We start from the raw sequence: 25429 nt of genomic DNA on the forward strand, positions 1-25429 counted from the left end.
TAAGTTGGAGAGCTGGTGTTGTGTCTTTCATCAGGCCAATCATTTGAGATCAGTCTGTTTGGTTAAACCTGCTTCAGGGTAAATTTCCCAGTGGCAAAGCACTCAGGATCTCTGACACATGCTCAAATCTCCTTCGTCACAAGGTGGAAAATGAGAACAAACTGTGCGCAGTGAAGAATGCAACAAGATTATTAATTTATTTAATTAGTGCTTTTGGGAATTGACCCACCTATCCAAGTATATTATTCATACATAAACTGATTTTACATATTTGAAGTACGGCAAGGACGTTTTCTAGGACTTGTCAGAACTGTCAGACAACAGCTGAGACCTCTGCCAGTTCGTCGTCTTAATGCGTGAAATTTAATTGCGCCCTTAGGTGTTTCCAAGAAAAAAAAAGACTTTAGGGGTCAGGTCTCTATTTTGCAGCAAAATGGGTAATTGTCATTCAGTGGAAATGTTTCAGCAACTGCCTCTTTAAAGAGAACTGCATGAATAAAAGCATCAGGTCAGAGTAAAGACACTTACAGTATGTACATTACAAGTTTATCTAGTGGTATAGAAAATAAGGTTACATACACTGCGAGTGCCTGCATGTTGTATAAAAGTACAGTACACTTTGTGTTCTGTTGTTGTGTAACATTTGATACCATGTATAGCTCCCTATCTTGACTATTTTCACGCTTCCTACCGACTTGGTGTATTTTTTTCTACCGTAATGCAGCTCAGTGTTCCTCATGTTATTCCATTCAAAGCCCCGACTCCCACTGTCTCATTATTCTGGGTTTTGTAACAGTGTTGGGGATGGCATTTTGGTTCTGTCTGTGTTCTATTTATTACCTGCTATTATTAGTACCGGTGAGGAGAAGGCACACACACACACACACACACACACACACACACACACACACACACACACACACACACACACACACACACACAGAAACGGTTTCCCAGGTTTATTGGGTGAGTCACTCCTCAGCTGAACATGGTCTTATCTTCTGAGCAGGTTTATCCATGACTGCGAAAACAGAGCCAGCAGAGCGCTCCCAGTGCACTGTCTGTCTGCACAGAGGGACGTGGATTCAGAGAAACAAGCACCAATCATGTGATGCAGTGCACCAAGAGAGTTAGATTAAAGGAAACCAGGCATAGATATGCATGTTTGTGTGTCCCACTGAAAGCCCCCCCCCACACACACCCCAGCTCATATGTGTCTAAAACACCTTACTCTTTCCTGCTCTATTTAGCTCAGCGTCCATGCTTTTTTTTCTTTGACCTCCTTTTTAAAATCTTGACTCCTGTGTGTTTATTTATTATTTATTACTATGACGCTGTAGCTCCTGCTGGAAGGATGCCAGAGATACGGAAAAGAAACAGAGACAGAAATGGAAATATGTTTGACACGTGACGAGAATACTTGTTCCTTTGCTTATTAAAATGATTCCAGCTACGCTCTGTGACCAATAGCAACCACATTTCTGAGTATGCTGTCGTCAGACAAATATTTTTGAGCCTGTAACTCTAGCTCCAGGCTGTGAAAAATATGCAGAGGGACTTGCACCATTGCCAGTAATGTTAAGTGCTTCTGACTCATTTTTATATTTGTCTTTCAAGAAAATAACACAGGTGTTTCCTCCAGTGAATTTTACTTTGTTGTTGTATACCAAAGGAGAAAAAAAATAGAGCAAATACTTAATTTATGTTAAATTAGCCTTTTGTTTCTCAACACAGGACAAATTGTACTTAAGCAACAAAGCTTTAGTTGTCACAAGACTAGTATTTTAAACTCAGTACCAATACCAGGAAAGTGTTTACAATTTTATTCTTGTTATATTTGGGTGGGACTGATAACTGCCTACCTTTCACATTAATGCTATCACATTATTTAGCTATAGCTGTTAGCCGCTAACTTAATGATAGCTAATGCTACTTTTGGTTAACTGCTAATAGTTCAATGGCTCGCATGCCCCGGACAGATTAACATTTATGATAACTGTTCAACGCTGTTGAAATGTGAGCTATAGTGACCTCTTGAAATTTCTCATTAGGTGTGAGGAAAACGTCAACTACTTTAGCTGCTAGTGAGGAGAGGGGCTGTCTGAGGTTGTGTGTCAGCAGCAGGAGGCGAAGATGGCACTGTTGGTATTGATACTGTTGCAAAAGAATATTTAATTCAGTAGCAATTTCTATTATTGATTAGTGTCCGGGTACCAATTTTTTCGACAACCGTGCACAGAATTTGGGCGCCTGACCACGAACTCCTCTCTGTACCGAAATATTAAAATGTGAGGCCATCTGTTTGACAGCTCAGCTGAAATTTTGTGATGCAGCAGGGCAATGATCACAATCACAGCATCAAATCTGAAAACGAAAGGAATCAAAGTGTTGCAGTTGCCCCACACAGCAAATTCAAAAGTGTTAAATGTTTTGGTGTTAATAGTCTTCTTGCAAAAGTAGAGTTAATTTTACTCTAAGCAGAGTCACATTCTTTTAATGTAACTCTGAGGTGTAAAATGATAGTAGTTAAAATCGAGTGTTAAAAATGAGTGTTTCTCTGTCAAATCTGGAGGTATTACAATGGAAACATTAACTCTTGACCTCTTAACTCTGAACTCCTACAGGGGCTATGACACCAATAGAGTAAATTCACAGACTCCGCCCCCAGCACGGCTCCAATCGAAGCTGAAGTGAAGCCGTTTCAGAACATTTTGCTCTACATGTTTGAGTTGTTTGCCATGCTTGGTAAGTCATTTTTTCAAAGATTGTTTCAATTATTATTATGAGCTTTTACTTCTGTGGCTCTTTGGAGTTGAGACAAAGCTGTGTGAAAGGCATTAGCCATGTTGCTCGCTGATAGCATAATATTCTGTTTTAGCTAGCTGAAAGGTATTGTTTGCAGGCAAATACCACAGCCTTGAAAAAAAGCTTGCATGTGAATTTTCAGTCAAACTTTTGGTCAAATACACCTAAAACAATGTCTAGAATGTGAAATGTTGGTATAATGGTGCTACTTGAAGCCTGAAAACGATCGCCCATAAAAACGAGCAAACAGCAGTAGCTGACGTCCTGACTGGGTTCTACGTTAGCATAGATCCCTCCAGAGTTTTGTGCACACGGTTTAGGTAAAAATGAAAAAGGTTGAGGTTTTACATTTAGTTCAGTATTACCTGTTGCCTGTGTCCTTGTCTTTTGGGAAAATACTTTACACAAGTAATGGCTCAAAGAGGATTCCTTTTTTTTTTTACTGTGCTGCAATTGTTTACTGGATTATTTGTGCCATTAATTAGTGTCAACTAATTTTTATTCAATCTCCGCACAGGATATGCTTGTGAAGATGGAATATGGGGGAGAGCAGAAGTGCGTTGAAGTTCCACAAAGGGATGAATGAAGGACATGCATATTGTATTGAAGAAATAAGTGATGAGATGCTGTTATTTGCATTTACCAGCTCAGACCTTTTGATAAACAAAATTCTAATGAAAGTGAGAACATGTATACTGTTACGTCTTTCAGAAAATGTTTTGAAATCTTGGTGCACAGTTCAGAATAAATGTTTTTCAAAAACCATTGCGTCTTTTTAGTAAATGTTTATTTCCAAAAGAAATTTCTAGAAGTTCAGAACAGTAAAATTCCCGCTTTTTAGAGTGAATTAGAAGATAACTCTTACGTAGTTAAACTAAAATACTCTTTGAGAGTTAATATATAAACTCTTAACACCAAGTGTTAAATTATCAACTCCAGACAGATTTGGTGTTTAACACTAAATCAGAGTTAATGTACCAACTCTCCAAAAAGAGTTAAATTAACACTCTCTGGTGTGGACCCATATAGACACTTTAATAGTGTTGAAATCAAATCCGACAGTGTTAATTTGGACATGCTGGATTTGCTGTGCAGTCAGTAAAAGCTCAGATCTCAACCTGATTGAAATGCTGTTGTGGGAACTTAAGAGAGCTTTGGATGTTCGGATGCCCATAAACCTCAATGAACGGAAGCAACGCTGTAAAGGCATGAGGGAAAGATGTGAGAGGCTGATAAAGTGATGCAGAAACAGATTACTTCAAGTTATTGCTTCTAAAGCCAATGAATCTGGGTGTGCTTAGTTTTTTTACATGACTGCACAGAGTCCAATGCAAATGTGCTTTTAGATATGACTGTACACTCTGTTAGCTACAATAAGATGCAACCAGCTGTGGATGAAAACTCAGCCAGTGTTTGACCCATATTTAGCAATTTATTGCAAAGAGACTGCTTGACTCTGCACCAACATCTGCTAAGCTGTGATGCTACATGTGTGGCCGACAGTGCACAGAGCATTTTAAACAGTGGAGCCAGAGATTTGGTGACAACTTTTCTAAAATTGCTACAAGCATCAGGTTCTCAGAAAGAAAAAAAGAAGATAAGACGTTATATAAGCTGATAGCGGTATATCTGCAGGACAATGCCAGGCGGCCAGTAGCAGTTCTCCTAGTTTCCTAAATACTGATAATATGAAGGTTGTACTCCCCCAGTCTGAAAAAGCTCAGGCTAGACAGGATGATGTGATGCAGAGGGAAGATAGCAAAGGATACATTTTTCGGAGGAGCCGTTTCCATCTAGTTAAGTCTTTTTCTCTCATTTTTGAGGTTCTCTCTTCACTCTTAACTGAAAATGTTTTGAAAGGAAATGATCTCTCTCTCTTCACAATCTTGTAAATAGTGTTTTCTTGTTTTTAAAGGGTGCTTTGACAGGAGAAATAAGCCCAGCAACAACACACTTAAAGGCAACAAGTTAAAGCGCGTCCTCTACACTATACTATAGTAGATTAAAGAGACCTTGCGTTTCAGTTCTGAGGGTGTTTTTGTGGTGACTCATGCCCTACTTCCAGCTCAGTTTCTGAGTCAAAGCTAGGAAACACACATTAGGAATTTTGGCAGGCGCATCTTGGAAAGCTTACAGTGATTTAGATCCTTTGAGGGAAAACTCACCTCCAAAGGGAGATTCTTAAATGTCACTTTAGCTCAGAAAAGCCCGGACAAAAAGAGCAAGAGCAAAGACTATGAATTGTTAGAATAATAACAATGAAAGTTGCTGAGTCTCTGCAGCATCCGAACTGTAGTAACACACGCGCTGCCCTTTTGATAATGAAAGCTATTTCTGTGGATGACTCACTTGATTGCTATTCTTATCCACTATGACTAATCAAAGAAAAAGTCCTTGCGTCTTTCAAGCTGCTATTTCAGGTGAAACTGCTCTTTTTTTTGTAATTTCAAGCGCTGGCACGTCTTTTTGCTTTGAAAGCGACATTGTGTGATTGGCTCTCCTGACACATACTGTAGAAACTGAAACCTTACTCCTGTCTCTAAAAGCTTTCTCCTCCATACTGGTCCTTCTGGAGGCCGCCAAACACACAGCTAAACTGACCGACGATCACTTTCTGTCCTCTTTCTGCCTCTCATGTCTCCACTTCCTCATTGTCCTCCCTTTGTTTCCACAAGCTCGCCGACATCGTAATTTCCCCTCCCCTTTATCTCTCCGCAATTAATCTCAATCTCTTTGGCTCTCACTTTCACGCAGCATCTATCACGTTTTCTCAATCTCGCCCACCAACCCATCAATGCTCTATTCTTAGCGAGACAGATTGGTGAACTATTTCACTCTTTCTTTCTTTGTGGCTTTGCAATTTTGGAAGTGTAGCTTCTGCATGTAAAACACTACATCTAAACAGCATGTGGATTCAAAGCACACTGCCTGCAATCTGATTCAACGTTGACATTTGATATACCGTCTTTAAGATGCAACTGTTTACAGCAGCATACTTGCCAATATTTTCAAATGATTTTCAGTGGGGATGGGGGTTAGCTCATCTCGCCTGATATGCTAGCTGATATGGTGTCCTATGTTACCGTTATGTTATGACTTTGCAAAAAGGCTTGCCCACTGTCCAAATGGCTATAAATCTTTTGACAACCCCAAATGCCTCACTCACACAGGCTTAAAGACAAGTCAGCAAGCGCCCGCTAGCCACAGGTCGCAAGGGAAAAATGTTCCCCGACCAGTTTGCAGGTGATTGCCAGAGATGGGTGATTGTCGCTAGATGAAATTGGTTTGTACATTTGTCCAAACACTGCCAACTAGCCAGTGAGTGGTAATGAAACAGGGAAAAGTGTGACACTTTTCTTGTCCAGTTCTAGTGAGCCTGTATGAACTGCAGCCTAACTTTCTTCTTCTTGGCCGACAGGAAGAGCACCTGGTGTGTTCTTCTGCTGTTGTAGCCTATCTGCTTTAAGGTTCAACGTGTTGTCCACTCAGAGACGCTCTTCTGCATACATCGGTGCATTGATGCAGTATTTTATCTTGTTTGTCTGCTGTTCTGTGTATTTAATAAACACATTTTGCAAAATGTTAGACCTCTACACTTGATCAAAGTCACGTAATTGTACTTGACAGCAGAGTGGTCTTTTCTCAATAAATATCCCCAAACTGCTCATGTCAATAAGCGAGGCATGAGTCAACGTGTTCATATGTAACATATCTAAGTCTAAGGTAAAATTAAAAAGCACAGTAAACACTGCGCTTACACAGAGCATACGCAAGCCTACTGCTGCCTGCCGTGTGGTGTTTTGGATGGGGATGGGGAGAACAGCTTTTGGTGCATAGGAGCAGCACACAGTTCTGCTTCTTTCTCAAGCAATGGGAACATACAGGCAGATTGATTTCTAATTCTGTTTCATGGCACAGAGACGCTGCTGCTGCTGCACTGCAGGAAGCGCTCAACAAGCGATTTAATTTCTACCCTGAAATGTTATCTCCTGTTGAACCGGAGCACAAAGTATCTGTAAGCTAGATATAGAGCTCCCCTTCTGATCAGGTTGTTTGGGGAATTTTCTTGACCTAAATGAAATTTTCTTCATGAAAAGTTATTGCTCTCATAATCCTGCTTTTATTGAAGATACACTGGCTGGAACCTGGAAAACAGCTAAATTAAATCAGAAGGAAATTAAAATATTCCATCCCAGTAGTAGAATTTTACAAAGCAGTTATGTAAAGGCAGGTTTGAGATCAGTTTTGTTTTGCTCTTTACATGTTTTGCTCTGTGTGTTAGTGGTAGTTTAACAAGCAGCAGAAGGTCTTGTGATTTCGTTTGTTTTTTCGCCATATTTTGCCCATATTGTCTTATTTTTTTCTCATCTGCTTTTTCTCAAAAAAAATGAAATGCTCTGCCATCCCTAATCCTTTGGTCATCAGCCACAGAGTCAAGTAATCAAGAGGAAATTACATCTAAATTAAATTACTCTTTTCCTCATCGTAATTAATTGCCGTTAGACAAGAGCCTGTGTGGCATATTAACTCGCTGACAGACATCCTGCCATACATAAACGTTTTTTTTGATTTCATGAAATAATTTCCCATGCAACCCGATGCTGAGAAGCGCTAATCACTTACTTCACATTGACCACTCCCTAACTTAGGTCTTTGCCTGAAATGTTGCATTGCAGTTCACACACAGCGACAGTGCACACACGTGCACACACGTGCACACAAAGGGGAAATTCGATTTGTTTAATTCCCATGCATTATCTTTAAAGACGGGGTAAGACTAGGCTACACTTAACCCTCGACCACATTTATTTGTTTTTGCATGCTCTGTTAGAGTTAAATAACTGACTTGGAAAAGTGGAACGCTGGCAGTGTTTCATAAATGGTTAAATTATAGAGAAAAGGATTCTTTTGGAAGGATAAAAATACAGATGCAGCACAGCAAATGGGGGAAAAAACAAGGAAACAAAGCTTATGATTGCACATTAATACAACATAATAAACCAATTTTGAGAAGTCACGATCATTAACCTAATTACTTGTACTGTAAATAGTTTTTATGCACTTTCTGAACTGTTGCCCCTACATTATATTCGTTCTATGGCTGTTGTTTGTCAAAAAGCTGATATGCCCTTAAACAAATGGTTCAAAGTGAGAAATACTTGTAGTTAGCTTATCTTAGCATACAGATGGGGAAACAAACCATGATTATGGCTGATCAAGTCCTGCTTTCACTGTACAGTAAAAAATAAAATAAATACAAATCATATCCTTGGCTGGTTTTAAAATGAGGTGAATGCAAAAACCAAATGATTACAACATTATTTAGCAAAAATCAAACCAAAATGCAAAACATTGTGTAAAAAATTAAGTACACCCTTACTGCTTCCATAGAAATCAGGAAGGTTAGTAAACAACCAGGTGTGTTAACACAATGCCAAGATGGAAAGATATCATCAACGATCTTTGGGAAGACAATCTGGGAAAGGTTATAAGTCCATTTTCAAACAGTTTGAGTTTCAGCTTTCTACACTAAGATTTCCACTCCTGGAAATCTTAGTCAAATATTTGTGACTAAGATTTCCAGGAGTGGTCATCTCAGCAAATGCAATCCAATGTCAATATATATTCAATGATCAAAAAGAAAAAAGAAAAAAACTGCAAAGAACAAAAGGCTCTATCTCAGACTGTGCAGATCTCAAAGGATACCAAAGTGGAGGTGATTGGTCATAAAGCACAGTGTTACATTTGGTGGAGGGTGATGATTTGGCCTTATTTTACAGCCACGGGACAAAATAGGTGAGGGCATCTACTTTACAGCTAAAAGTTGCCCAACTCTGGGTTTTAAAACAGAACAATGATCCCAAGCACAGCAAAGAATCTACAACAACAATGTAGCTTGCCATCACCAGTGTGTGAATGTGTGTGTGAATGGGTGGATGACTGGATATGTAAAGCGCTTTGGGGTCCTTAGGGACTAGTAAAGCGCTATATAAATACAGGCCATTTACAACAGAATTTCTAAAGAAGAAAATAAAAATGTTGCTCTGGTCCACTCGGAGTCCAAACATCAAACTGATAACAACTGTGCATAAACAAATGCCTGCAAAATGAACTGAAGCAATTCTTTGGCCCCATGAGCTGCCCAGATTTCCTCCATGATGATGTCAAACATTGATAAAGTCATGACTAAATTTGGTTCTACAAGATACTGAATCATGGGGTGTACTTACTAATATTTAAAACCTTAGAACTGAAAGAGGTGGACCTTTATTTTTTCGTGACTGTAGACAGATGCCCGGGGTCTCTTGGGAGGGCTGATTGGAATCAATAAAACAAAAAAGCCAGCCGAGCCAACTTGCTCGGTAAATTTCTGCTGTTTACATGTTTGAGTTAACTTGGCTGTAGTGATTTTCATGCTTTTTTTTACTTGTTATATTGTTATGTGTTGCTTTGCCTTTTTTATTCCTCGGTGAAATGTTTAAGGGCAGTTCAGAAAAGACAAACCTTCATTTACCAAGACCAGCTATTCCAATTCAACTTGATTGAATAATTCATCATTGGGAAAAAAGGGGGCATTAAGTCATGTGCTTTGGGAATGTGATTATGATCTATTTAATCACATGTTATCACTATTTAAATGTTATCATAGCTATCTTCATTTAGAGGCTCCAAGTTAAACTTTCCTAGGCTTGATAAGATGAGGTTTGCCTTGATAGCAGGGAGGGGAGCGACTATGGCCCTAATACAATCTGACAGATGGCAAAAAAGGACAGAAAGGTTACAAAGCAAAACCTGTGCTGTGATCGCTGACATAGACGTGGATGAAGACAAACGAACTGAGGCCGTCAGGTCAACGGTAATGTCTGTGTTTGTTCTCATGGACAGCTGTAACGCTGGCAAAACAAACACTTGGAATGCATGCGTCTTTCTAAAAGAAATGCAACATCAAAGAGAAAATTAAATTTGTTGGTCACAAGCTCTACTGTCATACAGCAGTAAACCCCAATGCACTGCGTGATTTGTTAAGTTGCTCCCAGTGTTTGAAAATGTGGTTACACTTTTATCTTATTTGTGGTAGCTCAACTGACACAATGGATTGCCAAAAAGTGATTTCTGATGTTTCTTTTAGTTTTTTTTATGTCTAATATCTCTACTGATATTGGTAAATGGGCTGTAGTGAAGAAGATATTTGAAGGGGTTCTATATAAATAAAGAAATAACTGGCTTTGCAAATATCTGTATATCTCTTCATATCTGAATCAATCCAGTCTTTAGTATTGAAATGAGAGTTGTATTTATCCTACAGACTTCTTGGCAAAAACTACAAATGCACATTTGAGACATTTATCAAAAGACAACTATGCCCTGCACTAAAAAAATGTTACGTCTGTGTAGATGTGGTTTGGTTACATTTCACAGAGTGAAACTGGCCAGTCAACCAACTGCTATTAGACTATTTTTTTTCTAACTGGAGTAAAAACTGCTGATCCTCCAACAGCCGTTTGAAATTGGTTCTAAAAGCATCAGAAATCATTCTCTAAAGATTGCCACGCTTGTTTGTCCTATTTTTTTTTTTTTTTTTTTTTTTTTTTTTTAACAGTGTGGGCCTTTTAAGCTAATTTCACCATGTATTCATCAGTGGCTGAATTATACCGGTTTAGCTAGTTTGCTTTTTTAAGCCAATTTGACATAAAATAATAGACACATCCAATGATACTTTTGTCACACTCATTAAACCTTTGCCTTTGTAACAAGAACAAATTAATTATATGCTAAAAACCTGTGTTTACCTACTATTTCATATCAAAATGGCTGCTGTGAAGTTTGTGTTGTGTAAGGACTTGATGCATTATCAGAAGCATGCTAATAGTGTCACGGAGGCTAATATAATTGGTGCTAGCTGTCTACCAAATTGCACCTTAACTAATTAAATTGCTTTGGGTTATTTAAAAAAGTGATGTTACTAATAATATGTTTTGCTGTGAACTTAATGTATTAATCATCCATCTTTTTCTGTTACTTGAAATTCTAGCATTGTGTTTTTTCTGCGTTGTGAGTAATTGGCGGGTATATCAGTTTATATGACGCACATTGCTAATCAAGATAACCAGCATTACCTGATAATGTTTTCAGTTTTATTCAGATCTTGTCACTTCTCGACATTATTAAACCACGACAGCAATGACCAAAGCACCAGACTCGAGATGTTAAAGCAGTAGTCAAAAAACCAATGGGTGATTTTTTTGAGTGTTCCATCTTTTATATACAGTCTGTGGTCACAAATAGTGCAATAATGCCAGGCTAATTAGGAGTTTTAATTTTCAGGATTTTAGCTTCCTAAGGTAAAGCAAAGGAGGTCGCTAGTGATTGTTGATTATTTTGTAAAAACTAGAGGGTTACATTGTGGGGTGTTCAACAAAACCTTTAAACTTAATCTAAGTTTTTATTTGCTGTTTGTTAACTGGCTTGACTCATTTTGAATAAACTCCATAATACAGGAATAGCTCCAAATGTGTCATATGACACATGAATTGTGTAAACTGTAAATATGGCTCTGAATCTCTGATTCATATGTACACTATAACCTCTTGGTCTTACTTAAGCTTCCACTTTGAATCTTCCCTTAGTCCAAATTTAGCTGGGGTCTGGCAGTAAATATACCACAACATATCCTTCATCTCCAACACCCATGCTTGGTTACTGTTGCTATGCATGGTGGATCGTTGCCGTCACCGGGGCATCCAATAGGCATGTCGGCGTAACCCGGGAGTCTAAAAACAGCATTCTATATTACAGCATATAATGAGAATGGCTTCATCAGTGTGCTCTCCAAATGTCAGAGCAGTTTTAATGATCTACTGAGCACACACACACACACACACACACACACACACACACACACACACACACACACACACACACACACACACACACACACACACACAAAGAAGCTATATGTCATGTGTGAGTGTGCATGCAGTCACAGTGTGTGGCTCTTTTCTGCATTGTTGGCATTTTTAAGCAATCTCACCTTCCTAATAGTGTTCAGTGTTGAACCTATTAGTTCTTTCCACCCTAACACTTTTGTGTTACACCCTTATATTTTTTTCCTCTACCATGATACATAACATGTGCATAAGCAGCTGAGAAAAAAAGTTTAGTGTTTTTTATTCCCGTGCTTCGCATTTCCGCGAGATTCATGAGGTTGTTTACAGGGGCGGGGTATTACTCATCGTAGTGAAGCCAACAGGAGACACTTTAACTGTTTTTGTAACACACAGAAACTGAAAACCCTCTACTGTAGCACAATAAAGCACAACAGCTTATGCAATGTTTTTGTTTTAGCTGCTCAAATGGCATATATGTCAGACAACCTCTAATTACTTCTTCCGGGATGTGTGCTTTGTGTGTTTTGATGTTAACAGTATAACAGACTGAATTCACCAGCAGGTTGGGAGAAAATACATCCAAAATGATTATGAAGCAGGAAATAAGATGAGGCAGATACAATAAGAAAAGAAGAAAAGGAATTGGTTAGGAAGGGGTTCATAAGATAACTAGCAGACAAAAAGCTGGAGAGAAAGAGGAGCAATAAGAGGAGAATATGACAGTGGAAAAGCAGTGGAGGCTCGATTCAAAGAGTGGGACTTGTGGAGGGGACAATATGAGTAAGGGGGAAAGGCTTGTGAGCGAACATGCCGGCCGGGGCTCTTGGTGCAATGCAGAAGGCATTGCCATGGAAACGAATGGAGGGAAAGAGCAGACGAGGAGGAGGAGGAGGGGATTAAATAGGAAGGAAGAGATCAGTGCCTCATACTGTGTAGGGGGCTATTTTCACGAGAGGGGAGGGGCCGGTAGACAAACGAGTAACAAGTGTGGAAATGGAGTTAAATGAATAGCTTCTCGATAGTTTAACACTGGAGTTCTCCCACTTGTGTGCATGAAACTACTCATCGTAACAGAGGCGTCGTCGCACTTGTGTTAAAATTTAAACACACTCTTCAGCAGACTTGTGCGGTTTGGTTGTGAGCGAGGACAAAGTTTTGGAGAGGAAGTTAGTGCAGAAGTTACAGTCAAGTATTTCCTGTACAAGTTACGATTCTTATTTTTTTTTTAAATGAAATAAAATAAAAGGCAATAGCGGATGAGCCTGTCGCTATGGCGCTAGTTGTCTCAGGTGGCATTGTCTGAGGTCCAGATCTGAGGGCGGGGGTTGTCATGGCAGCAGGAGTGCATGGAGTTTGTCTGGGTGTCATGCTACAACACATACAGACCTTTCCCTTTCTCTCTCGGTGTCTCTCTCTCGTGCACACACACACACGCGCACACACACATACGCACACATACACACACAGGCTGTTGGAAATACTCTTTACTGCAGGATTATAAATAGAAGGTACCAGAAGGCAGCACCCCTCTCCTCATCTTCAATGCCCATGGGACCCTATCATTCTCATCTTCCTTTTCACCCATCTATCCTCAGCACTCGTCCTCTCTCTTCTTTAGAGCCCCACAGATGCAGCATTTTTTTTGTAAAGGTTTATACTAGTCCGCTTCAACCTAACATGCATCTTTTTAGATTGTTGCAGACATCGACAGCATTTTTGTTAACATGGGATGCACAACAGTTTATTTTCAGCTGGAACAAAAGAGCTCTGTTCAGTAACCTGTAGCATTTTAAGATTTGTTCAGGTGAAAGCAAGAGAAGGTCTAGCAGATTGATAGAGAGATACATAGATCTGTCCTCGTCTGTCATTATCATCATTTTAACACCCAAAACTACCATCAAGGGCCTCTGTTTTGCTGTCTGTTTATCTCCACAGTGATGGTGATGATGCAGGGTGTCTGTGGTTGTCATGGTAATGAGCCTGGCATGGTAAGGATGCTTAATGAGACTGGAGATGCTCGGGCTAATGAAGTGGGACGGCTGGGTGTTCGCTTAACTGGCAGCGATAAGGAACCACTTGTTAAGTCTGCTGTGCCTTCACTGTGCTGTTTTGCTATATATCCAGGCTCCTATACAGGGCAGATGTACATGTTTCTACAGCAACCACCGCTGTAGTCGTAAAGGCGCTCTGTGATGTATTACTTCTCTTTGTTATTGCTTTGATAAGCAGCCATTTGCCTCATAATTAACAAGCTCAAAGAAGAGGAAAGCTTTTAATCCCCACTGGAAAGTTTTTGAAAAATATTTTTGGCCAGAAAATCTCCTTTCATAGGGTTGACCCAGAAATTAGTCAGAGCCACTGTGGAGGTTTTTCTAAAGTGAGCTTTGCTGACATGACAGCTCACAGCTGCTTTCTCATCCTCCCGTGTGACTAAACTGTCACTGTGTGGCCCGGGCTGTTCACGTGCAGACACTTTGTGCACATGTTCCACAGAGGTGTGAGTGCGCAAGCTGCATACTAGGGGTGCAACGATACACAAAATTCACGGTTCGGTTCGGTTCGATACTTTGGTGTCACGGTTCGATATTTTTTCGATACAAAAAAATGTTCATGCATTTTTAATTTGTCATTTATTAAAATTATAAATATATATTTTAACTCAAAAGTACAGTTTTTAAATTTAACCCTAACCCTTGTGCGTGTTTTTTATTTTGACAGCGAATGCGCACCTGCGGACCACTTATGTGCAGCCCTGGTTATTTAGCTCGTCATATCGCAGCCACAGAAATTCTTTTGTCCATGAAACCATAAAGCTGCACTTTCTTTTTGCCTTATAGTCTGATTTGTCATAACTTCTCCGTTTTGTGGTAAGCTTTTCTTTGGCTGTCACTTCTTCACCCTGACCTGTCTTATTTGGCTCAGCAGAACTGAAATGCTTTTACACACTCACTCACATAAGCTCAGCGATTCTCTGCACGATCAACCTCTCACATGTTTAAGCTTGCTGCGGGAGATTTCACTTGTCATGTTTGCATAGTAAGCTAACGATTAATAAGACGATGTCAGAGGAATTGGTGCACAAATTATCATCACTCACAGATCAGTACTGTCGCTCTCTATACACAGTTCGCACGATTGCAAAGTGAAAGCAAAAAAACGAGCGCAAATTCAAACGCGACTTCAATATGTCACATATTGACAGTGGCTCACCGATGCCAATGACATAATTACCCAGCTACATTTCTGAAAGAATGCAAAAGCATTGACATATATTTTTCCTACAATAGCCCGACGGGCAGGGCAGAGATAGATTTTGGTAGCCCGACTGAAAAAATCGCTAGCTCCGGGACGTCGGGCTAGCGATATTGCAAGCCCTGTATCTGATTGAGGAATCACTCATCTTTGGAAAAGAGAGTTTATTACAGAGAAATGGCTCTTTCCAAAATAAAAGCTATACTATTCGCTTCTTCTGGGCTATATTCTCAGCAGCATAAGGAGAATCATGTGCTAACAGCTGTCTAAATGACTCGGCTAAAGTTAGTAGCATGCTTGCTTTTTTTTGTCTGCTTCCACTTGTCTTTGCACTAGGATGATGTCGGCGTAAATGTGCAGTCATATTCGTTGTGTTCCCGCTAGTGCTTTCAGGTTAATCTCGTTGAAATGACCTTAACGCCACAACACGGCAAATCTCCGTTAACGAGCTACCGCCGATCGCTCTGTGCATGGGGCTAGACGGCCAACACGTTAACGAGCTAACTGCGCTAGCACACTAGTTCACACCAATGTAATTGAGCATTGCATGGCACATCCAACATACTGTTTTACTTTAGTCCATGACTCGCTTACCTTCAGGGTCATACGTCACATGAAAACCAAAATAATTCCAAACGCCAGATCTGAATGAGGGTGGGGGAGGTGCCCTGCGCTCTTCCTTCTGACTATACTGTCTGTGTTGAGCGCTCAGTGGATCTGCGCTGGACAGTGCAGCCTAGGCGGAGTAGTCGAACACAGATTCACTGAGTGCTCAACACAGACAGCATCGTCAGAAGGAAAATTGATAAAATAAATTACAAATGTTGTATTGTTCGATACATATGCGTACCGAACCGAAAGCACTGTATCGAACGGTTCAATATCGATACGAATATCGTTGCACCCCTACTGCATACCCGTGTAAAGGTGTGAATTTACAGTTGTGAACATCGATCTCTTATCAAAGAGTTGGCAAATGCCAACTCTTTGATAAAACTGACCTAAAACTCTATGGCTAATGCTACAAGAATGACATCGAGGCCGAGGTGTGGAGTGGTAAAAGTGAAGGAAAGAGCTGCACAACCTTACACTTCATATCCTGAACCCAAATCACTTCATCTGTGCCCTGCTGCTGCTATTTCAGCATGCCGAGTCACACGGAGATACAGTGTGTCATTACAGGGGATGATGTCCTGAAAGCTTCTTCTGGGGTTAGCACTCTCTGGCTTGCTCTCATTCTCCTAACGTCAGCAGGACTTGCAAAGCCTTGATAACCCTCCCCTCTCCTCCTCTCATCTCCTCATCTTTCTGAGCTCAGCCTCTCACCTCTCCCCTTGCCCTGCCACCCACTACTCTTCCCCATGCTGCCAATTTGTGTTTCTGCCTTACAAGCCGAGGCTCAGGAGGTCCTGCTAAAGGCTTATTGCTCCCTAGTTGCAACAGCCATTGCAAAATGGGCTTTGTGCATTTAAAATGGACTGTAGTTATACCTGTGATGTGGAGCTGTTTTTCAGTAGCGCAGGGACACCCCAGTGGATATTGCCTTCTCGCTAGAGTGGCCTCGCTTCATAATAAAGAGTGCAGGAATCTGAGCTTTCTAGGCAAACTTGAATTCTTGATTATTTGTGGTAGGTAGCTTTAAAAAAGCAAACATTTTACACAGAAACACACTCACAAATAACTAAAGAGAAACATCAGACATTTTTAGGCAATTTGTGCAACTGAGTGTGTATGTGTGTAAACTTTGCTTGGCTTTACGAAGTATCTTAAATTCTCATAAGGGTCACATAATTTCACCGTTAACCCCTGGCGCCCTTAACAGGCAGCTCTAATAATCCTTGGATTATTATACTTAGTGGATTAGCCTGTTGAAATAAAGGTACTTAAAGAAGGGAACATGACCTCTGTGTTCTGCTTTCAGATGGCGGGACAAAGAAGCTCCGCAGCACCATCCGGCGAAGCACGGAGACCGGAATCGCCGTCGAGATGAGAAACCGAGTGACACGGCAGGGCAGCAAGGACTCAACCGACGGCAGCACTAACTCAAACAGCTCCGATGGAACGTGCGTGTCCCGTCCAACAGTGTATCCGTTCGCTCGTCCATATACACAATACCTGTTCATCCAGCATGAGTCTGTTTCTCCTCTTGCAGGTTTGTCTTCCCTACCACACGCCTGGGCCCTGAGAGCCAGTTCAGTGACTTCCTGGACGGACTAGGCCCCGCTCAGATTGTAGGCCGGCAAACATTAGCCACACCCCCAATGGGTAAGCGTGAAGTCGGCCAGCATCACCATCTAGTCCCGTGCAGTCCACTCCATTCTCATCTGTTTTTATCATACAAAACTAGTAGAAGTCATCAATTGTTTCTACTTGATAGCGTTTGATTGAAATGTGAGGCATATAAGCAGGACAATATATCGCACACCAGCACAGTCAGATCATTCAGTTAATACATCATCAATCAGAACCTCCGGTTTCTGTTTAAAACTTTTTGCAGCATGCATCCACTTAAATGCACAACAGCATCGTGAAATACTGCCCAGTAATCGTGTATTCGCTCAGCAGGAATGAAGTTATTCCTGCGTGAGCTATAAATCTTTCATGCAAAGGTTACTGGTTTTGAAAAAATAACTACCCAGAGCAGTGTGCTCCTTTATATCTGGTGGTGAAGATGGCGTTGTAGCACTATGTGGCCCTCTGCTGCTGAACATTGTCTGTTGCAGCTGCAGTCCAGGCTCTCGTTTGATTGTTAGCTGAGTACCACAGAGATCTCAGCTGCATTGAAACTTCAGGGTTTTTAAAAAAAAAAAATTTTTTTATTATGGTGTTATATTGAGTTTTGGTTTGTTTTGATCTATAGGGGATGTAAATGTAGGCATGGTAGACAGAGGAGGGCAGCTAGAGGTGGAGGTCAACCAGGCCAGAGGGTTGACCCCCAAACCAGGCTCCAAGAACATACCAGGTACTCACTTCTTGATGAAAGCTACAATTCTGTGGGCTTAGCAGCACATGCATGAGGCTCACTTTTTCTTTTTTCCTCTGCAGCAACCTATGTGAAGGTGTATCTTCTGGAGAACGGCGTGTGCTTGGCTAAGAAGAAAACCAAAGTAGTGAAGAAGACTCTGGACCCCACCTACCAGCAGGCTTTGTTGTTCGATGAGAGTCCTCAGGGCAAAGTCCTACAGGTAAGTAATCCTCTTTTTCTAGCCTTTACAATTTTCCGCCAAACATTTTAAGCTTCATCACCCAAAAATGAAACGTCTCACGCATTTTTCTTTTGATCCCGAACACCCCAAATAATTGATTTTACGCTGTCTTTGCTGGTCTCACAGGTTTAAACTGGGTGATACTGAAAGTTCTTATGCACCAATCAAAAACTTCATAGGACTTATAATTATTGAGTTAGTAAATTTGTTGTATGAAAAATAGATTTGGGGTCTTCCAGTAGCTGAGAAGTCTCCACAGCACTGGAAAGCAGTAAAAAAAAAAATTGCTGTCATTTCTTCTCCAGGTAATAGTGTGGGGGGATTATGGGCGTATGGACCACAAGTGCTTCATGGGAATGGCCCAAATCCTCCTGGAGGACTTGGACCTGTCTGCCACAGTCAGCGGCTGGTATAAGCTGTTCCCTACCTCCTCCCTGGCAGACCCCAGCATCGGACCCCTCACCCGACGCCTCTCTCAGTCCTCCCTGGAGAGCGCCACCAGCCCTTCATGCACCTAGACACCCAGAATACATACACACACACACGCGCGCGCAAGGCAGAGTCACGCACACACAGGCGCACGTACTGTATATACACGACGACTATGTAAGTGCAAAGCCAGGTAGGCATACATACACAAAGCGATGCATCCGTGCAGGAAGACACACTTGACATACACACAAATACCTGATCCCAGCCACACTGACACACATGCACTCTCAACATGCTGCCATAGTCTTTACTGGAATATCCTCTCGACTGTCCGTTCACACTCTCACCCACCGCTCAGTGTTTACTGGCAAAACGATTAGCAGATCCAAAACAGGAGAAGGCGTAATTTACCTGAACATGTAGCATTTTTCCACCCACCTGTTTCCAACATCTCATACCACGAAAACCAGGATTCACCGGGTGTTCTGCAGTCCAAGATTTTCCGTGGCACAGCTCATCCCGGGGCACATCCTGATGCCAGTTTCTAAACTCTCTATGCCAAACTAAGAAAAAAAAACTTTATTTTTTAAACCAAAGCAATTGTTATTGTTGTTAATATTACTATTATAAGTAGTAGGTGAACTAGTATACAATATAAAATATGGATATGTAGCAGAGTCAATGACTTAGATGTAATACAAAAAAAAAAATTAAAAAAAAAATGACGATACACACACACGCACGCGCACGCACACAAGCTGGGCACGGGAGGCCAAACACATACACATACCTGGATAACAGGCTCGGATATTCACATAATGGCTATTATGTGAGGTAGCAACACTGCTATTCTATAATTTTCACAGGGCAGAGTTTATATATAGATATATATATATCAAAATAGATATATAGTTAAAAACTTACTTGTGTTTATATATATGTGTCGGCTGCATTCTGCATGTTTGCTTGCGAGACATTTTAAAGTGCTTAAACCTTTTTCATTTAGCTTGCTTTGACCAATGTGACAGCAGTGTAGTGCTGCTTTATTTTGTGCCGAGAAGGGAGCACACCGCACTGAGTTGGGGAGAAGGATAGGGCTGTGGTGATGGCGGAGCGAAGGGGTTGGCTGTCATCGCTATCTGCAGAAGACGAGAACAAAATAAGCCAGCCAGCGGACAAACACATTTATGATCCCTGCCTTCACCTTAGGCGTTCGGAGAAATGTGACCGCTTTGTAGCCCGTCCTCGCGTATTCTGGGGAAAGGGCCTCTACCAGCACCTGGACTTGTTCCAGCTTCCAGTTGAGTTCCCCATTTTTTTCCCCGTCCTACTTGATGAGGGATGTGGGGAAATGGCCGGCGTGCCTCTGCACCTCTCCTTTTCCGATCAAATGTAGCCGGTGTTGTGCCAAAAAATAAACTGTTGTAAATGGCCTATAATCTGTGAAACATATGTCAAACCTGTTTCTCATGAATGATATCAAGTCCTTTTGAGCCACAAACAACATTCCTGTCACAAGATACATTCAGTTTTTGGCAAAGTGACTCTTATAAATCCTTTATTTATCTAGCTAAGAAGTGTCATTTACATTATAAATGTCTTATTGTAATAGAAATCCAGCCAAGAGGGCAACAGAAATTGCAACAAATATAGCATAAATGTTTTAGAAAAGCCAGAAGAGACTGGATTGATTATAATGTAGGTGCAAATAATACACAATCATGATAAGAAGCTTTCAAAACAGGTAGTTTCTTCATTTTGTATATAAGCCCTTCAGAAATCCAATAGACTCTGTAGTCTGTTTACCAATATAAGCAAAGAGATTATACATAAAAAACACACAGGAACAACGGGAATGACTTTTTGGGACAACACCGGAAACATTAACATGCGCACAGCTTGTGAAACCTTTAACCCTCCTAACTTTCCCTTTGACGCTAACTAAACCTCTTTTAAATGTGTCAGTGTGAATTGAATTTCTTTGCGATAGCCGACTATTATGTCAGCACTACATTTACTAGCGTACCTGCCATATGGTGGTTTTACTTGTTTCAGGTGCAAACGTGGCAGTGACACATTTCCAGCACTCTCGTTTTATATTTCCCGTCAGGCGGCGTGTTTGCGTTTTCTTTAAATAGCACTTTACTGTAAAATATTCACGCGGAGCACGCAGCGGTTGACTGCTTCTTCTTTTTATTTTCGTTTGCATTTTTATTTGGTCACACTGCGCTGCGCAATTGTTTTGAATTGCAGCATGGAAATGTAAGTCGAGTGCACTAGAACAGCTGATCCAGGTGACTTCTGCTGCCGGATTTAGACTTCTTGAAGGCTTTTAACCTTGTTCAGCCACCTTTTCCCATTTACATTTCCTCTGAGTCCGCTTTGCACTAACTATATGGGTGTTTGCAGAAAAAATCAACAAAACAGTTAAAGGTGTGATGATAATGGAGTCTTCACTGGCAGCAGAGGGACTAGCATCCAAATTAAGCTACTGCTTTCTTACTGGTTTATTTAAGGTGCAGATGTCTGGGGGGGGAGGGTTTATTTTATTTTTTTCTGACCAACATCAATCCTTGTATATATTTCTCATACATGAACACGGGCAAAGGCGCTAACAGAGCTCATATTTTGAAGAGGTGCAAAGACACAGTCTCGAGTTCCTCTCTTAAAAGCTTCTGCGTGTTTATGAGCTCTGAATTTGCTTTTATCACCACCTCATTTGTTCCTCTCTCCTCATCTTTCTGCAAAAAAAAAGGGAAAATGCGAGGTTTTTTTTAGTCTCGCAGCACCTCAGAACAACACAATTCACGTTTCAATGCTTTTTGAACTTTGGATAAACTAAAGGGATATCTGGCATTCTTGAATTTTTGGGAGGATGATTTATGATGTTTATTTTTAATCCTCCTATCATATGTATACAAAATGTTTTCTTTGTTAAAGAGGTGTTGTCATTTGTTTTATGGTTCGGAGCTATTCCTTGCTGGATCTGTACTTGTATGGTCCCGCCTAGGAAGTAATTTCATGTATTGATTTGTTTTCTTGGGACAGCTGGCATGTTATACAAATATGGAAAAAAAAGGAATAAGAATCCTCAAAAAACAAGATAATGAAATTTATAGATCTGTGTAACTTCCCTGCTGATTGTTCCACTCCTTGGTAAACTATCAAAATACTGTTGAAAATGTGTGGAGCTTTTATGAGACTGCGTGTGTATGTGTGTCCCTTTGCTATATATCAATCATCCTCAAAGCATTACCCATTCTAATGATTGAATAGATGCAAAGAAATGTATTATATATCTTATAAGAAAGGCAGGATTAGCCAAAACTTGCCCAAATCCTTTGATTCTTGCAACCTAGAGGATAAGTTTTAAATATTGCCTTTGTTTAAAGTGTAGTGCGGGTGTATGTCTTTTAGAGAGATGCATTTAGTGTGTTAGTGTGATGCATAATGAGCGACAGGGCAGCAAGGTGTGAGTGGATCAGAGTTTTCAGATATGAACGCCAACATTAACTTTGAACTTTCTCTTTACCTTACATTTAAAGAAAAAAAAATATTATATATAAACTGTAGTGTCACCTGATCATTGTGCATTGTCTCACACAAGGTCATTTGATTTATTTGGACACACAATTAACAAAAAAAGGGGGTCGAAGCCTCATTAGCAGCAGGGATGACGGGATGGAGATCAAGCAGGTTGCCAGTCTTCGTGCTTTTGTGGAGCTGAGTGACGCATAGACTGTTTTCGTTTTCTTTTTGTCAACGTGAAGGTGTCCAGATGCATGAAGTCGACACGGCTCAGGTGACATTTGAATGGAGAGGCTGCCAATGCTCAGAATGTAAAACCCCACAAACTTGCTATAAAAAAAGCATCTTTTTAACCCAAAAAATGTATTGTGTGTAACGCATCTTAATAACACATACCTGAGTCATAGTTTGTGCACTATATCGAAATATAGTATTATATGTATTTTATTTTTCTAAGGACAGAGGTATTATTCAGAGAAGGAGGACAGCGTGGGCAAAACCCGCCTTTTAGCTTTTTTTGCAAAAAAACGAGGGCTTGTTCAGTTTACAATGGCCTTACTTTGCGTAGGAGACGTTGCTTCACTCTTGTAGCACACAGCTGAAAGTTTTGAACAAATGTATTTTGCTTGAGATATTGTACCGAAGTTCTCTATGTGTATATGTATAGTTTTATGAATGTATTTCTAAACCCTAACACCGAGGAGGAGTGTAACTCTTTTTCGTCATCTTGTTTGCTATACTGTCTCTTCTGGAGACTTTCCGGGGACCCCGCCTGCACCCAATCAGGCGGCCCCTACTTTTCCTGTACTGTAATACTGTATGTCTTATGATTTGTGTTTTAAAGGAACAGCTCTGTGTTTGTAAACAAGCATGAATTCCGTCTGGCGAGATGCGGTTATTTTATTTATTTCAATCGCCAAGATGGGTTTTGAGCAGAAGGGTTTGCCCTCCCCCCGCCACCAACCCTTTGTCTATCAAGCTGATGGAATTATTATATTTGTATTTTGATCTAGGAAATATTTGCCGCATGGTTACTCTGATATTTGCATTTCTGACCTTGTATTTAACCTTTAATGATGGTTTGATCACGATGAGACCAACAAGTGACAGCGGTGGGGGCGATCAGACCCAGAACAGCATCCAGAGAGATGCAAAAGAACTTTTATGATTAAAAACACTGTTATCTTGCAGTAGCATGAGCCAAGCCTTACATTTTATGATGTTTTTCTTCTGGCAATAAACATTGGCTGTAGCATTTGCTGTCGTGGGCGCCTTCGCCCACGGCTTCACTCTCTCTCTCTCTCTCTCTCTCTCTCTCTCTCTCTCTCTCTCTCTCTCTCTCTCTCTCGTGACCCCAGAGCTGAGCATGTGGCGCCAGAAAGTGATTTCCGGTATTCGCCCAAAAAGTGATTGGCCTAATTTGTGTGAAAAATATATCGGACTTATTTCTCATGAATGATATCAAGTCATTTTGAGCCAGAAAGAAGTTCCCCTTCACAAGGTAGAAGCTTGAATCAGGTTTTTTGGCAAAGTGACTGTTATATTTCCTTTATATATTCGGGTAAAAAGTCTCATTGACATTAAAAATGTCTTTTTCAAGAGAGATCTGGCCGAGAGGGCGTCAAATACAACATCACAGTTCTTGAAACACACTATAAGGGACCAAAAGGCAATGAAAAACCAGTTATTTCTTTATTCATATTTGACCCCTTCATACATCTACAGTCTATTTACCGATATGAGTAAAGATATTAGACATCAAAGAAACTCATGGAAACATCAGAAATCACTTTCTGGCTTTTGGCACAACACTGGTATCAGTTGAGCTACCATAAATAAGATAAAAGTGTAACCATAAATTTAAGCGCTGGGATAAATTTAACAAAGCATGCAGTGCATTGTGATTTACTGCTGTATGACAGTAGAGTTCGTGATCAACAAGTTTAATTTTCTCTTCGACGTTGCATTCCAGACGCATGCATTCCAGGTGTTTGATTTGCCAGCGTTACAGCTGTCCATGAGAACAAACACAGACATTGCCGTTGACCTGACGGCCTCAGTTCGTTTGTCTTCATCCACGTCTATGTCAGCGATCACAGCACAAGTTTTGCTTTGTAACCTTTCTGTCCTTTTTCGCCGTCTGTCAGATTGTATTAGGGCCATAGTAGCTCCCCTCCCTGCTATCAAGGCAAACCTTATCTTATCAAGCCTAGGAAAGCACAGAACACAACCCAAACTAATGGTTTAACTGATATTTAAATGGACCACAATCACATTCCCAAAGCACATGTAGTAGACTCGATGCCTCTTTTTCCCTGCAAATTACGGATTCATCATCCCAGTTCAATTGGAATAGCTGTTTTGGTAAATGAGGGTTTGTCTTTTCTGAACAGGCCTTAAACGTTCCACCAAGAAGCAAAACGAAGGATAGCGTAGCTGCCTGGCTGATGAAAGGATGTGGTTTATGGCAAAGATGAAGGAAAAAACAAAACAAAACAAAGGGAGCTGTAATTTTATACCTGTGCTTTGTAAATGTTTTCTATGTGCAGTATTTGATAATGTAAAACTGGTATTTTTGTGGTTTGTACGCTGCAAAATTGATTACTTAAGGTGCACGTAGTTTTGTAAGAAAATAGAACCAAACTGAGGAGAAAAGGAAAAAAAACAATGGGATTCAGAAGCCTGTATTTGCATGCCCTTTGACATCTGGACGCAAAGTCAATAAAGTTTATTTGAATCACAGACATTCATTCTCCGTGTCTTCACTTTTCTAATGCAGGTCGTGCATTCTTTGTGTATCTTTGATGAATCTTTGTTCAAGTCACGTAAAAGAAGAGCTGCATTCTTTCCGATGGCCACCAGGGGGCACCTCCTCCCTATGGAAAAAGAAGTCAAATGTATAAAAGTCTATGAGGAAAAAAACACCATTAATGACCTCAGCAAACACCTTTCTCTTGGTTATATGGCCTCAGTTGCTGCTTTCACACATTTTTAATACAACAAGATGCTCATTTTTATAAATTATGGTCTCAGATTAAAATGGACAAAGAAGTAGGCCACACAACAAAGCATATGAGTCAGCCACACATGAACATGTATGGCCACTAGTGGGCAGTAGAAACAAGCTTTATAGTATTACACAGTTGCACTTTTAGTTGATTTTGAGAGCCTACAAGGAAACCATTTACTACTGTTTAAGTCATGCACATGCAGAGCAACATTAATGTGTCTATACTCAAACTACCTTGAGCTTCGTGACCTTTGTGACCTGTACATGAGGCCAGAAAAAAATTACTAACAAACTTCCACAGTAGTATT

General features: G+C 40.5%; 1 protein-coding gene across 2 annotated transcripts in view; it reads left to right on the top strand.

Annotated features, from left to right (window-relative positions):
• rims3 (regulating synaptic membrane exocytosis 3) overlaps positions 1-24847 on the top strand; it is a 58687-nt gene extending 33840 nt beyond the window's left edge. For both annotated transcript variants that reach the window (XM_085396481.1, XM_085396482.1), the window contains exons 3-7: positions 16867-17008; positions 17098-17210; positions 17806-17907; positions 17991-18130; positions 18457-24847. In XM_085396481.1, the coding sequence (XP_085252607.1) occupies positions 16867-17008; positions 17098-17210; positions 17806-17907; positions 17991-18130; positions 18457-18669 (710 nt within the window). In that variant the 3' untranslated portion in view covers positions 18670-24847. The remainder of the gene's footprint in view (positions 1-16866; positions 17009-17097; positions 17211-17805; positions 17908-17990; positions 18131-18456) is intronic.
• Positions 24848-25429: the final 582 nt, after the last annotated feature.

The sequence above is a fragment of the Rhamphochromis longiceps genome, linkage group LG22, assembly GCF_057381845.1.
Source record: "Rhamphochromis longiceps isolate RC_006_pf linkage group LG22, R_longiceps_female_GT1.1, whole genome shotgun sequence".
Classification (NCBI taxonomy): Eukaryota; Metazoa; Chordata; class Actinopteri; order Cichliformes; family Cichlidae; genus Rhamphochromis; species Rhamphochromis longiceps.